The 13,108-nt window shown below is 41.8% G+C and overlaps 3 protein-coding genes across 3 annotated transcripts in view; 1 reads left to right on the top strand and 2 right to left on the bottom strand.

Annotated features, from left to right (window-relative positions):
• LOC132987209 (kinesin heavy chain-like) overlaps nt 1-168 on the bottom strand; it is a 31,266-nt gene extending 31,098 nt beyond the window's left edge. The window contains exon 1 of the mRNA XM_061054108.1: nt 1-168. This exon is cut by the window's left edge and continues 47 nt beyond it. The gene's annotated coding sequence lies outside the window, so the exon portion shown is untranslated.
• A 577-nt stretch (nt 169-745) lies between these two features.
• LOC132987208 (uncharacterized) lies at nt 746-9,417 on the bottom strand. Its single transcript, XM_061054105.1, has 8 exons — nt 9,278-9,417; nt 7,630-7,700; nt 6,929-7,048; nt 6,768-6,797; nt 6,303-6,357; nt 5,449-5,556; nt 1,217-1,462; nt 746-1,058 (listed from the first exon to the last, which is right to left on the bottom strand). The coding sequence occupies exons 1-8, from the start codon at nt 9,300-9,302 to the stop codon at nt 838-840; spliced, it is 876 nt and encodes a 291-aa protein (XP_060910088.1). The 5' UTR covers nt 9,303-9,417; the 3' UTR covers nt 746-837.
• An 88-nt stretch (nt 9,418-9,505) lies between these two features.
• Nucleotides 9,506-12,780, top strand: LOC132987207 (interferon-induced protein 44-like). The gene is made up of 9 exons (XM_061054104.1): nt 9,506-9,610; nt 10,296-10,331; nt 10,421-10,444; nt 10,552-10,585; nt 10,740-10,944; nt 11,281-11,439; nt 11,725-11,893; nt 12,119-12,219; nt 12,300-12,780. The coding sequence occupies exons 1-9, from the start codon at nt 9,595-9,597 to the stop codon at nt 12,459-12,461; spliced, it is 906 nt and encodes a 301-aa protein (XP_060910087.1). The 5' UTR covers nt 9,506-9,594; the 3' UTR covers nt 12,462-12,780.
• Nucleotides 12,781-13,108: the final 328 nt, after the last annotated feature.

Here is a 13,108-nt window from a genome sequence, read left to right as displayed (position 1 = left end):
TGGAGTCCTCTAGCTTCCGTAGAGATCAGCTGATCAAAGATTACAGATCAGTTTATTGATATTTATATAATAATAACTGAATAACATTAAAAGATGTGTCCCAATACACGAAATAGCCCGGGACTCCATCAAAGGAGGAGCTCATTGTTTCCTGCTACAGGTCCGGTTTGTGTGATCAGTGGAGGCGCCCCCTGCTGGACAGAGACTGCTCTGACATCTCTCCATCAGTGCGTGTCTGTTAGCAGTCTCATGATGGAAAAGCAATAGGAGGAGGAGGAGGAGGAGGAAGAGGAAGAGGAGTAGGAGAAAGGGGAGGAGGAGGATGAGGAGAAGGAGGAGGTGGAAGAGGAGGAGAAGGAGGAGGAAGAGGATGAAGAGGAAGAGGAGTAGGATGAAGAGGAGGAGGAGAAGGGGGAGGAGGAGGAGCAGGTGCTATGTGAACTCCATGAACGTGGTTCTCTCTGTCAGTCCTCTGAGGAGTCGATCCGGCTCATTGGGGTCTCTGCCAGAAAAAACACAGATACACCTGGTGACATCATCTATGACATCACTTCCACCAGGTGGTCAGGTGTATTAAAGTGGGAGGTGTTAACATGGTCAGGTGTATTACAGTGGGTGGTGTGTTATCATCTTACTACACCTGTATGTAATCTATACCAAGCTGGTGGACACATGTTCGGGCGTCATTGTTTTGACACAGAGACGTTTTAGAAAATAAGTTTGAGAAAAACAGCAGAAACAAAAGTTCAGTTTCAGGTCTTTTATTATTTTGAACCTCATTTTTACAGCAACAGTAGTGTCATCATGGTTTCATTAAAGAGTTCACCTAATCCTTCCTTAAGTAAATCTATATTTACTGTGTCTCTTTAACTCTTTCTGTATCTGATGGACGGCGTTGTTGTTCCTGGAACACTTCAGTAATCCCTGCAGGGTCTCATGGAAGAGAACGTGAACATCAAGGACAACATTCTTAAATGTGTCGCTCCATCTTTTCTTGTCCACAGAGTAGTCAGCGTCTCGTGTGTGATGCATCACCACCAGGACAACGGGTTTGTCCCCTGAAGACAGCAGTAAAGAGACAAACGGGAGACACAGAGGACGACCATCAGCCAACACGTCACAGGATATCAGGTTCACTCAAGTCTACTATACACTCATGAAACCCCGCCCCCCTAAATGTTCTCCGTACAGGCTGTTCAAGTCATCTGAGGTTTACCTGAAATCTTTTTCATGGCGGCGTCAACATCTGTTCCAACACGAGACGTGATTGGACAGAACAGGATGATGATGTCACAGTCCTGTGGGTCTGTGGCTGGCTCTACATTTGTTGAAAACCATCCAACTTTCTTCACCTGTTCCATTATGACATCATCAGCCCCACAGGTCCGCCCAGTCACCACGGAGAAAAACTTCACTCTGGAAAGGTTCCAACTGGATGACGTAGAGGAGGTGGTCTTCCTGCCTGAGGGAACAAACATTTAGACAATCCAGGAAGTTGAGTTCATCAACAGAAATACTTCATGTTTTCTCAATAGAAGAAGGTTAATGATGATGATTCAGCTCAGTGTCAGTACCGTACGCCGTATTGGCTGCCCTGCCACTTCCTGTTAAACTCGACTGTGTCCCAAATCAAATACAACATACTGCCTACTGCATACTCAAAATATACATACTGAAAGCAACATACTAAAATAGGGGTCACATATAAAGTTTCCTTTTTTTTTTAAGTGCATACATACATAAAAAGAAGAGGCAAACACATACAAACAAGAGGGGAGCTGTGGTATGGTACAGTTTTGCAAGCAGACCAAAACAAAAACAAAGAAAGCAAACGCACAAAAAAAAAGTAAGTAAGAGCATACAGGACAGAGAAAAACATGAGAACAGTGTAGCAACACAAGTTCATCTAAAGCAGTGGTTCTCAAACTTTTTAGACTGCGTACCACCTCCGAAAATATTTGTCTCTCCAAGTACCACCATTATGATAGATGTTAAAATACACTTTAGGCCTATTTCAACACACATTTTACGCAGGAGGTTATTTATTATTGACTGTTGGCATCCACACTATAGGACTACTAAGGGCTAGCGCTAGAACTGGCACTTAAACTAACACAACACTGACATTTACCCAAATCAAAAAAAGTGCAGCACAAAACAAATGACAACTTTATACCAACAACCTGTTTGAGAATATTTAGTCTCCAGTGTTTCCCACTAATAGACGATACCTGGGCCCAAGTATATTTCAAACCTCTTCTTATTTAATTTTTCATTTATTCATAAAATTGCTGCGTGCCTGAGAGAGAGAGCGAGAGGGAGCAGGGGAGAGAGAGAGAGAGAGAGAGAGAGAGGGGGAGCAGGGGAGAGAGAGAGAGCGCGCTCTGCAGGCTCCGTGCAACCAGAGCCGCTGTATTATAAGTCTCTGCATTCAACATAGCAAAACTGCCTTTTTTTTTTAAAAATCCCTCTCGACTCCTGAGGAGTGTTAACACTAGAACCACCAAGACCGTATGACGGACGGTTTGGCTTTTTATAATACAAGTAACTCTTTTTAAATAAAAACTACGAGCCTCTCATCCAATGACTTTTCTTAAATATGTGTCCTGTATGTTTTCTGAAGCCTATGTGTTACTAAAATAAAACACACAAGATTTCTGAGCATTTATACTTCTAACCGTCGCCGCCTTCATATTGACTGCAGTTGAAAATGATACATTTCCCTGGATTGTTTTCGCACATCGTTTTAATTTTTATTAGTTATTGTTTCTATTTATAGACTTCATATATATGCGCAGGAATTTAACAAAGAGCGACAGATAGATAGGACATACAAATAGATAGATAGAGACCATAGACAGATAGATACATGCTCATTCTTGAGCCGACAAAGGAACAGAGAGAGGAACACCTGCGTGTCTGACATTGGTGCCCACTGAGCCATAACATCCACAAGAGCTGAGAAGGAGGCAGTGTCAGACAAACACGCACTGCAAGAAAAATATGACCATTGTCTCCTGCAAGGGGTGCAAGCACCCTGAGAGTGGGAAGTGCACCGTAAAGGTTGAGCACTTGTGCAGCAGGTTTGTGCATTACATGCCGCGGCGCTGTCCGAGGTGCCGATCTTTCATTTGTTCATCTGTTTGTTTGTTCACCACTGCATCTGTTATGGATTTCTGCAGTTATTTTTCTAGGCTATATAGTTTGTCATGCCCATAGATAGCCGTGTTTTTGTTGTTGTTGTTGTTGTTGTTTTTGGCGTGCGTGTGTGTTGGTCAATGATTTCGGGGAAACAAACCCAGTTGCAGAGAGGAGGAGGAGCATCGGTGTTTAACACTTTTTTGCAGTGTTTTTATTAAAATGCATAGCCTAATGAAGCCAACAGTATAATAGACTAAAAGTTAAGTATGTTTCATTTTTGTAGAATGTGTTTTAGCAACGGGAGACGTGGAGCAGCAGTAAAAAACGGCGCACTAAAAAAGCCGACAGATACTGTAAATTGACATGCGACATTTAAAAGGTTACCAATCCTGCCTTATGCTGATAGTCTATTTGGTTTGTAGATAAAAGTAAGTTGTATTTAACTTCATCAAAAAAATGCATTATTTGTGTGCTTCTGAGCACAAACAATTACAATTGCATATGCCGTCTGAAAGACGGCTGCGGTGCTTGGAGGGGGGTCTAGACTGTTGGTGGTCCTAGTGTTAAGACAGCAAAATAGAGCAGAATCACATCAGCTTCAGAGCAAGAGAGAGAGAGGGGGGTGAGGTGAGCGACATGCATCAAAAACTGAAGCTTCTACTGGCTCCGTTATGTTCAGCTGCTTGCTGCCGATTGTGCTGAACTCCAATAAATAACAGAATATCTGTTAATGTAGGCCTACAACTGCTTGCTGTTGATTCAGGACTGAAATATAACGGAATATCGAGCGGAACTTTTCAAAACGTGAGGCGTACTCCTGTTGTTGTTTATGTCTGTGCGAGCGCGAGCAAAAATTTAGCAGATTAAAGTTGTTTGTCGCAAAAACTAGATTAATTTAGAGGGGAAAACACATTTGATATAAATACAACCCAATAGATACAAGACAGATAAGATAAGAGTATGTCAAAAAAAATAAAAAATGTCGTTTTATGCTGAACGGTTTTTTTTTTTTATATTGTGGAGATTTCTTTGCGTACCACCACAGGGAGCCCACGTACCACCGGTGGTACGCGTACCATAGTTTGAGAACCACTGATCTAGATTGCCAAGAATGCAAACAGAGGGGGATAGGGGGATGTTGCAGCCAAAGAGTCGGGATAGTGTGGTGGTGATTTCTTTCCAGAAGTTATGAATTGGTGGACAGAGCCAAAATGCGTGGCGGTGGTCCTCGGCTGTGTTGGATGTGCAGTGAGTGCAAATGTCTGATTTAGCTAGTCCCATGATGTGCATCTTGTGTTGCGTGAGATGTGTTCTGTGGATGATTTTGTATTAGCTGTATGTTAGTGTTGTTGGACATGATGAAAATGTTGTTGCAGATTTTGTTCCAAGATTGATTGTCAGTGTGGATGTCGAGGTCTGTTTCCCATTTGTTAAGCTTTATATGAGGTGCATCATCGGAAGAAGATATAAGCTTATATAATTTTTTTTTTCGATTGTGCTATTTTCTTGATGCTGTCCAGTAGTGATGGTTGGATTAGGTGAGTGCTGGTGATCTTTATTTCTGCCTTGATTGACTGTTGTAGTTGGATATATTGGAGAAATTGTTCATTTTGGTCAAAGATGTGCTGGAGATGTGGGATTCCTTTTTCTTTACATTTAGTTTAATTTAATTCGGTTTGCTCTATGTCCAGCCATGGGTGATGGTGATGGTTTGTGTGGATCCATTTGATAAGGTATTGTAACTGGTTTGCTAGGTAATAGTGATGAAAGTTTGGCGCTTCTAGGCCTCCTTGAAGTTTTGATTGTTTTAATTAGTTAGTTTTATTCTGGGTTTTTTGTTTTTCTAATAGAATGCTGTTATTATTGAATCCAATGTCTTAAACCGTTTTGCTGTAGGTTGGATTGGGAACATTGTAAATAAGTAATTGAGTTTTGGTAGTGTCATCATTTTTATGGTAGCAATGTGTCCTATAATTGAAAGTGGTATTGTCATCCATCGTTTTAAGTCATCTTGTTTTCAATAGCGGGGTGAAATTTAGAGTCATGTGATTGACAGCAGAGTCATGTTACTGACAGTAGAGTCATGTGACTGACAGCAAAGTCATGTGACTGACAGTAGAGTCATGTTACTGACAGCAGAGTCATGTGACTGACAGCAGAGTCATGTTACTGACAGTAGAGTCATGTGACTGACAGTAGAGTCATGTTACTGACAGTAGAGTCATGTGACTGACAGTAGAGTCATGTGACTGACAGCTGAGTCACAATTGAGTCATGTGACTCATGAAGATTAAAAGTAAACATTACCTTTGTCAGGTTTCTGGTGCAGAGTTCTCAGATATCGGAGGAGCTCAAACAGGGAGTGTTTGTCAGGTGGAGTTTTGTCGATGTAGTTCTTCACCAGACGCTCAGCATCTGCACCAACACACAGCGCAGACATTCATATCACCACGAGGAGAAGCTACAGGAGGAGTAGTTATAGGAGAAGTAATTATAGGAGGAGTAATTATATACAAGAGGAGTCACTACAGGAGGAGTAATTATATACAGGAGGAGTCACTACAGGAGGAGTAATTATAGGAGGAGTCACTACAGGAGGAGTAATTATATACAGGAGGAGTCACTACAGGAGAAGTAATTATAGGAGGAGTCACTACAGGAGGAGTAATTATATGCAGGAGGAGTCACTACAGGAGGAGTAATTATAGGAGGAGTCACTACAGGAGGAGTAATTATAGGAGGAGTCACTACAGGAGGAGTAATTATAGGAGGAGTAACTACAGGAGGCATAACAGGAGGAGTCACTACAGGAGGAGTAATTATATACAGGAGGAGTCACTACAGGAGGAGTAATTATAGGAGGAGTCACTACAGGAGGAGTAATTATAGGAGGAGTCACTACAGGAGGAGTAACAGGAGGATTCACTACAGGAGGAGTAACTACAGGAGGCATAACAGGAGGAGTCACTACAAGACGAGTAAATTCAGGAGGAGTAACTACAGGAGGAGTAATTACTGGAGTCGCTACAGGAGGGGTAACTAAAGGAGGAGTCACTACAGGAGGGGTAACAGGAGGAGTCACTACAGGAGGAGTAACTAAAGGAGGAGTAATTAAAGAAGGAGTAACAGAAGGAGTACTTGTAAAAAGGGAAGTTGTTTACTCTCAAATTGTTGTATGAGCATCACATCTTTGAGCTCCTTCAGGACCGCCTCCATCTGAAACAAACAGGAAAGACATCTTTGTTAGCATGTTAGCTTCAATCTTTGTAAGCAAGCTAGCTTCAATATTTGGAAGCATGTCAGCCATTATCTTTGTTTGCATGTTAGCTTTAATCTTTGTTTGCATGTTAGCTTTAATCTTTGTTAGCAAGTTAGCTTTAATCTTTGTTTGCATGTTAGTTTTAATCTTTGTTAGCAAGTTAGCTTTAATCTTTGTTTGCAAGTTAGCTTTAATCTTTGTTTGCATGTTAGCTTTAGTCTTTGTTTGCATGTTAGCTTGAATATTTGTTAGTATGTTAGCTTTAATCTTAGTTAACATGTTAGCTTTAAAATTTGTTAGCATGTTATATGTAATGTTTGTTAGCATGTTGACAACACTTTACAGAGGATTTAAAAGTGAACATTACCTGAGACAGAGAAGGTGAGGAGTTTAGAGTCTGTTACCATGGTGACGCAGCCAGGTTGGGGAGATGGTAAGGGTTATTTATTAAATTAATTGAAACTTTGACTTTAGACCCAGCCCACCAGGATTACACTCTAATCACTATTTGAGGTAAATCCCCCTCACCTGAGTTAAGTATTGATCCTGGTCCTCCACCAGCATCTCCTCTCCAGCGTCCACAGGGGGATCTTGTCTGATTGGACCCCCACAGTGTGGACATTGTAAGGTAGGAGAGTCAGATTCCACCTGAGGACCACAGAGAGTTTATTATATTATTATAATAATAGATGAATATGGTGTATTTACCTCCCCGTGGTAACTTTAACTTGACCCTGTGTTGGACTTCTTTTAGCTTATATTTCAATATTTGATTCAAAGACGCCTCAAACATCTGGCAGAGGGACTAACACTGCCCCTCTTCAAATACAGAAATCAATAATAATTGTGATTAATAATTCATATTTAATCAGTGACATGAATAAGTTTTAGTGTTATTAAAACGTGTCTGGTTAGGTAGATGGAGACCTGACACATCCACAACTATGAGTTGGGGTCTTATATAGTGGCTGCAGGCACACCTGTTAGCGCAGGGACACCTGTGAGTGCAGGCACACCGGACTGCAATGATCAATCCAGCAGTACATTTAATAGATGTGAAATTTCTGTCCACCCATTTAAGGCAGCATGGAGAGAATTCTCATTAGTGTCAGCAGAATCCGGTTCACCATATTTAGAAGACCTACCCGTCCCTACCTCATAGGCTGTCTGTACAGCTGTGATCTGATTGGCCAAGTATCTTTTGTGAACTGCACAAAGTATAAACTCACCTGTGGGTCTAATGATGGTGTCTTTGGATCCCCTGTGGACTTGTCACTTGGATCCACAGAGCTGCCCGTACCTGAGGAGACAGGTGTGAGGCCCCAAAGATATAAATCAAATGTTTCTGACTAAAGGACCTAAATCACAGATAAACTGTAAGTCAGGAGGGAGGGGCTTAGAACACAGAACATAGAGCATAGAACACAGAACATAGAGCTTAAAACACCGAACATAGAGCTTACAACACAGAATACAGAACATAAAACAAAGAGCTTAGAACATAGAGCTTGGAACACAGAACATAGAGCTTAAAACATAGAGCATAGAACACAGAACATAGAGCTTAAAACATAGAGCTTAGAACACAGAACATAGGGCTTAGAACACAAAGCTTGGAATTTAGAACACAGAACATAGAGCACAGAAAACAGAGCTTAGAACATAGAACATTGAACAGAGAACACAGAGCATAGAGTTTAGAAAACAGAACATAGAGCTTAGAACACAAAACATTGAACAGAGAACACAGAGCATAGAGTTCAGAAAACAGAACATAGAGCTTAGAACACAGAACACAGAGTTATTCTGGCTGCTACTTGCAGGAGAACGAGTGTTGCCATATTCACCACCCTGGGAGCGTTTCAAAAACGCAGATATTTTTGTCTGCGTTTCAGGTGGTTGACGCGACATACTTTCCGACATGTGCTCTCTGTCCACTGGTGAGAGTGTGTGTGTGTGTGTGTGTGTGTGTGTGTGTGTGTGTGTGTGTGTGTGTGTGTGTGTGTGTGTGTGTGTGTGCGCGTGCGTGTGTGTGTGTGTGTGCGTGCGTGCGTGCATCGGGGCTGAACTCCGCCATGCGTGATACAGATAGCAAAGGAGAATAGTAAAGGCGCAACCATAGAGACTTTAGTTTGTTTAATAAAAGGACAAGGTATAAACCTGTTCTATAGGAAAGGTATCCTTGAACGACTTCTGTTCAGTCAGGACCACTTTGTCAAGAAGGATACTTTGACGCAATTCTTTATATTTGGCGGTATGGCTCTGCACACATTCCTGCCCTCCCCGTGGATACAAGGAAAGCTATAAGGCAGGGAGATAAGCAGCAAACCTCAACAGAGCATCAATGACAAGCATGACATTAATTAAGTCAGAACAGCAGAAAAGGAGGAGCTGGGGAGGAGGAGGGACGCAAATGCAGCTTGCAAATGCAGATTGCAGAGGGAGCAGCAAAAGTAGGCCGGCTATAGCAGTTTAAATAGGGCGGCATATACTATTTGGCCAATATGCCGCTTTGAAGCAAACCAGCTGGCCATCAGATGATGCGTCCTGTGTGAGATCAGCTGTTACCGAAACTTTGGCATGATAGTAGAGCGTGACTCAGTGGCCTGCCTGAACTAATATAGAAAATAAAATGTAATAAAATTAACTTGACCTTTAAGGGGGGGCGGGCTCCCCTCTAATATAATGGTAGGGGAAATGCTGATAGAGCATAGAAAATAGAGTATAAAACACAGAACATTTAGTTTTACACAAATTTAACAATGAAACAGGACTGTGTTTTAATAATTATTGCAACACAAGGTCATGGAGTGTTAGAATGTGATGCTAACATGCTGATGAATCTAAACATATCTGAATGAAGAGAATCAGACTGACCTGAAGCTTCCTGCTGCTCCGCCATCCTACAGAAAACTAAAGCAAGTAGACCCGACACTCTTTATATGACCCTCCCCAACACGCGCGCACACACACACACACACACACACACACACACACACACACACACACACACACACACACACGTGTGAAAGTGAAAGGGACGTTTACAAGAAACTGGTGCGTTTCTGTGAAGTCATGTGATTCCTCACAGGATGTTGTGTGTGTGTGTGTGTGTGTGTGTGTGTGTGTGTGTGTGTGTGTGTTAGCCTATATAAAGAGTTTGTCTTGTGTTTTGGTTTCAGATCGACTTCAGGATGACGACGAGACAATGTATGTAAGAATATTTCTTTAAGTTTAAACCTTTTTTTTCAGGTGATTTTTGAAAATGAGCGCTTGTTATGAATCAATGTTTGATATTGAAGGAGTCCATGAAAGATGAGAAGGTTGTTTATAGAATAGAATAGAATATATCTTTATTGTCTTAGCAGCACAGACAGACAGTCATGATGATGTAAAGACAAACATTCACGTCACATCATAAACACAATAAGAAGATCTGAGAGAGAAAGTGCAGGAGCAGCCGTCAGGTCCAGCACTCTAATAATAAGGTGGTGCTGCTGTGGTTATTTGCCTGAGAGGCGGGCATGCAGTGTCCGCGGTATGTATAAGATTTTTTTTAAATTTTTTTTTTTTTTTGAGGGGGGGGGCTTGTGTTTAAGTCCAGGTTGTTATGGGAGCACCACTGTACCAGATGTTGACCCTCCTCACTGTAGGCCGTCTCGTTGTTGTCAGTTCTCAGTCCTTCATGGTGGTGTCGTCAGCGAACATGATGGTGTTGGTGGAGTGAATGGGAGAGCAGTCATGTGTAAAGAGGGAGTAGAGGAAGGGGCTGAGGACATACCCCTGCAGTGTTTATTGTTAATATCCTCAGTTTCCTGTTTTATGAAACACTCATTTATCTACTGGATGTGTCAGACGTTTCATTAAACAGGATGTTGTTTGTCTCTGTTTACAGTGAGGTGGTTGTTTCGTCATCAGTTCATTGAACCAGGTGAGAAGCACAAACACTTCCTTCTTGTCCTCTTCAAAGTAAAAGTCTGTTTGTTAAATCTGCTTCTTTTCTGAATGTGTTCTTTATAGAAGACTCGCCAAAGACATCTCCCAGTAAGATGATGGCTTTAATAACAACCAGTATCACACAGAATGAGATTTATGAATACATTAAATATTTATATGAATACATTTAACATCATGATCAATCTTCTATTCAGTGTTCGATGAGCCGTGGAGGAACATATCCTGGGGGTGAGTTCTATTGGAGTGGAAATTAATTCAGTTTAATTAGAAAGGAATAAAACAGATTATTAAATGATACAACTCTGAGGTTAATGTTCTTAGTAACGTCATTGATTTTATTATCAGAAATGTTAATTCCTTCCTAAATGATTTGTGAAAACAGAGACACCGCGAGCAGTCTGCAGTACGTTCAGAACTTTCAACCGGAGAACAAAGACATCAGTCATCTCCGGATCCTTCTGTACGGACCCATCGCGGCCGGGAAGTCCAGTTTCATCAACTCTGTGAGCAACGTGATGCGACGCAGGATGACCTGTCCAGCATTAGTCAGTAGTTCGGTCCAATCAGGACACAGTTTCACCAAAAAGGTAAGGCAAATTTGATCCCTAGTCTGATCCACTATCTGATCCCTAGTCTGATCCCCAGTCTAATCCACAATATGATCCCTAGTCTGACCCACTATCTGATCCTTAGTGTGATCCCTAGTCTGATCCATAATCTGATCCACTATCTGATCCCTAGTCTGGTCCACTATCTGATCCCTAGTCTGATCTATAATCTGATCCACTATCTGATCCCTAGTCTGATCCAGAAGCTGATCCACTATCTGATCCTCAGGCTGATCCAGGATTCAGGATGAAGCTTGGCTCAGAGGAAACTTGTTGGTCATTCAAACAAGCAGCTCATCTTCTTTTGTGTTTCAGTTTCAGACTCACAAAATCAGAAGGGGACAAGGAAACCCCAGAACGTTCTGCCCGTTTGTCTTCAATGATATCATGGGTCTGGAGGACGGTGAGGGCGAGGGAGTCCGAGCTGAAGACCTCAATCTGGCCCTGAAAGGACACGTGAAGGAGGGGTACAAAGTACGCTGGTCCTGACATGTATCACAAATATTTTAAAATAGAATAAAAACCACATCAGAACAGTTGATGTTGTTTAGGTCGTCACAGTTTCCTGTTAGGACTCTTCAAGACCCTGTTTTAGGGTAGACCAGGGTCTAGTTTCAGTCTGGTTCCAGTCTCCAGTGACCTGAAAACTTCTAAGTCTATAAAGTCTTCCCCAATAATAATCAATGATGATCCGACTGCTGACTCAGGAGTTTGTTGTTTTGTTTATTATTCCTAAAGTTGCACGTTTTTTGGTTGCAGTTCAATCCGGTGTCTTCACTGTCCAATGACGATCCAGACTACAACTCCGCCCCCTCTCTGGATGACAGAGTCCATGTTCTCGTTTGTGTGCTCTCCGCCGCGTATGCAGAAGTGAAGGAGTCAATTCTACAGAAAATGGCCAACATCAGAGAGGCAGCCAGCAACCTTGGTAAGATCAATCAACCAACCAATCAACCAACCAATCGATTAAACTGACAGTGGTGATCTATGTTGCATTCAGGGACCTCTGTGTGTTTCAGTCAATATTTGGTGTTTTATTGAGCAAGGGTCTTCATCATCACCTCATGATATCTCCATTAGCCTGATCATGTTAGCTTAGCATCAGCTAACATCTCTGTCCCTGCATGAACATTGTCGGACTGTTTGTTTGCAGGGATTCCTCAGATGGCGATCATCACGAATATCGATCAGGCGTGTGAGGAGACGGAAAAGGACCTGAAGAACGTGTACAAGAGCAAACACCTGAAGATGAAGGTGAGACTGAGAAATGATGTCATATCGTATGGGATCCTGTCTGATAGTTTCAGCTGATGTGTGTTCTCTTGAACCCTCAGATGAAAGACTTCAGTGCAGCCGTGGGAATCCCGCTGAACTGCATCTTTCCTGTGAAGAACTACAGCGAAGAGATTGAGCTGAATGACAACGTGGACGCTCTGATCCTGAGCGCTCTGAGACAGATGATCAACTTCGGAGACGACTTCACTGACAACATGTAAAACAGAGAACCATCAGTTATAAGGGTTTATACACATTTGATGAATGTTATAATTTCCTTTGACTTTATGGCAAACTTTCATGACCTTACATTCATAGCCTATATAACATTAAAGACAACCGAGGTGTCATAACACATCAACCCATGCTCTCTCTTGTTGCGCTGCTTCATGAACACACATACTCACCTGCTCTTGCTCTCTCCCCGAAAACATTTGCATCTTGCAGAATGTACCTGCTCATTATGAGTTTATCTTCAGATTCTCATTACCTGGTTACACCTGTAAATAAAAGTCCACTGATTGGGCCTTCAACACAGAATCATGAGTCTGCCTTCATTAACCCCCCCCCCCCGTTTATACCTCTTTATGGTTTCTGTATTTTAATATCAATATCAAACACGTCAGACGGAAGTTGTTCTCATCTCTGATGTCGATTCTCTTCATATGATGCTAAAAGTTTTCATATTTTTCTTCACATTTTGAAATGGAAAACTTTTTTACAAACAGACCAATCAACGAAATTAAGAAAAATATCAGAAGATAATATCCGGTGAAAACCATCTGCTGGACGACGCCTGACAAATCTGGAGTCCGCTGACGATGAAAATATTTAACGATTTATGATGAGTCATGAACATGAAGGAAAC

This window comes from Labrus mixtus, chromosome 13 (assembly GCF_963584025.1).
Source record: "Labrus mixtus chromosome 13, fLabMix1.1, whole genome shotgun sequence".
In the NCBI taxonomy this organism is placed as follows: Eukaryota; Metazoa; Chordata; class Actinopteri; order Labriformes; family Labridae; genus Labrus; species Labrus mixtus.
The sequence above is the reverse complement of the archived record's forward strand: the minus strand, read 5'-3'. Positions and strand labels throughout refer to the sequence as shown.

Excerpts from the sequence above, each read along its gene's own strand:
- LOC132987208 (XM_061054105.1), bottom strand. The coding sequence starts at position 9,302 with ATGGCGGAGCAGCAGGAAGCTTCAG. Across the intron at positions 1,463-5,448 it reads GCACCAGAAACCTGACAAAG|GCAGGAAGACCACCTCCTCT; the intron begins GTAATGTTTACT and ends TTGTTCCCTCAG. Across the intron at positions 1,059-1,216 it reads CGCCATGAAAAAGATTTCAG|GGGACAAACCCGTTGTCCTG; the intron begins GTAAACCTCAGA and ends TGCTGTCTTCAG.
- LOC132987207 (XM_061054104.1), top strand. Across the intron at positions 10,445-10,551 it reads CTCGCCAAAGACATCTCCCA|TGTTCGATGAGCCGTGGAGG; the intron begins GTAAGATGATGG and ends TCTTCTATTCAG. Across the intron at positions 12,220-12,299 it reads GCAAACACCTGAAGATGAAG|ATGAAAGACTTCAGTGCAGC; the intron begins GTGAGACTGAGA and ends TTGAACCCTCAG.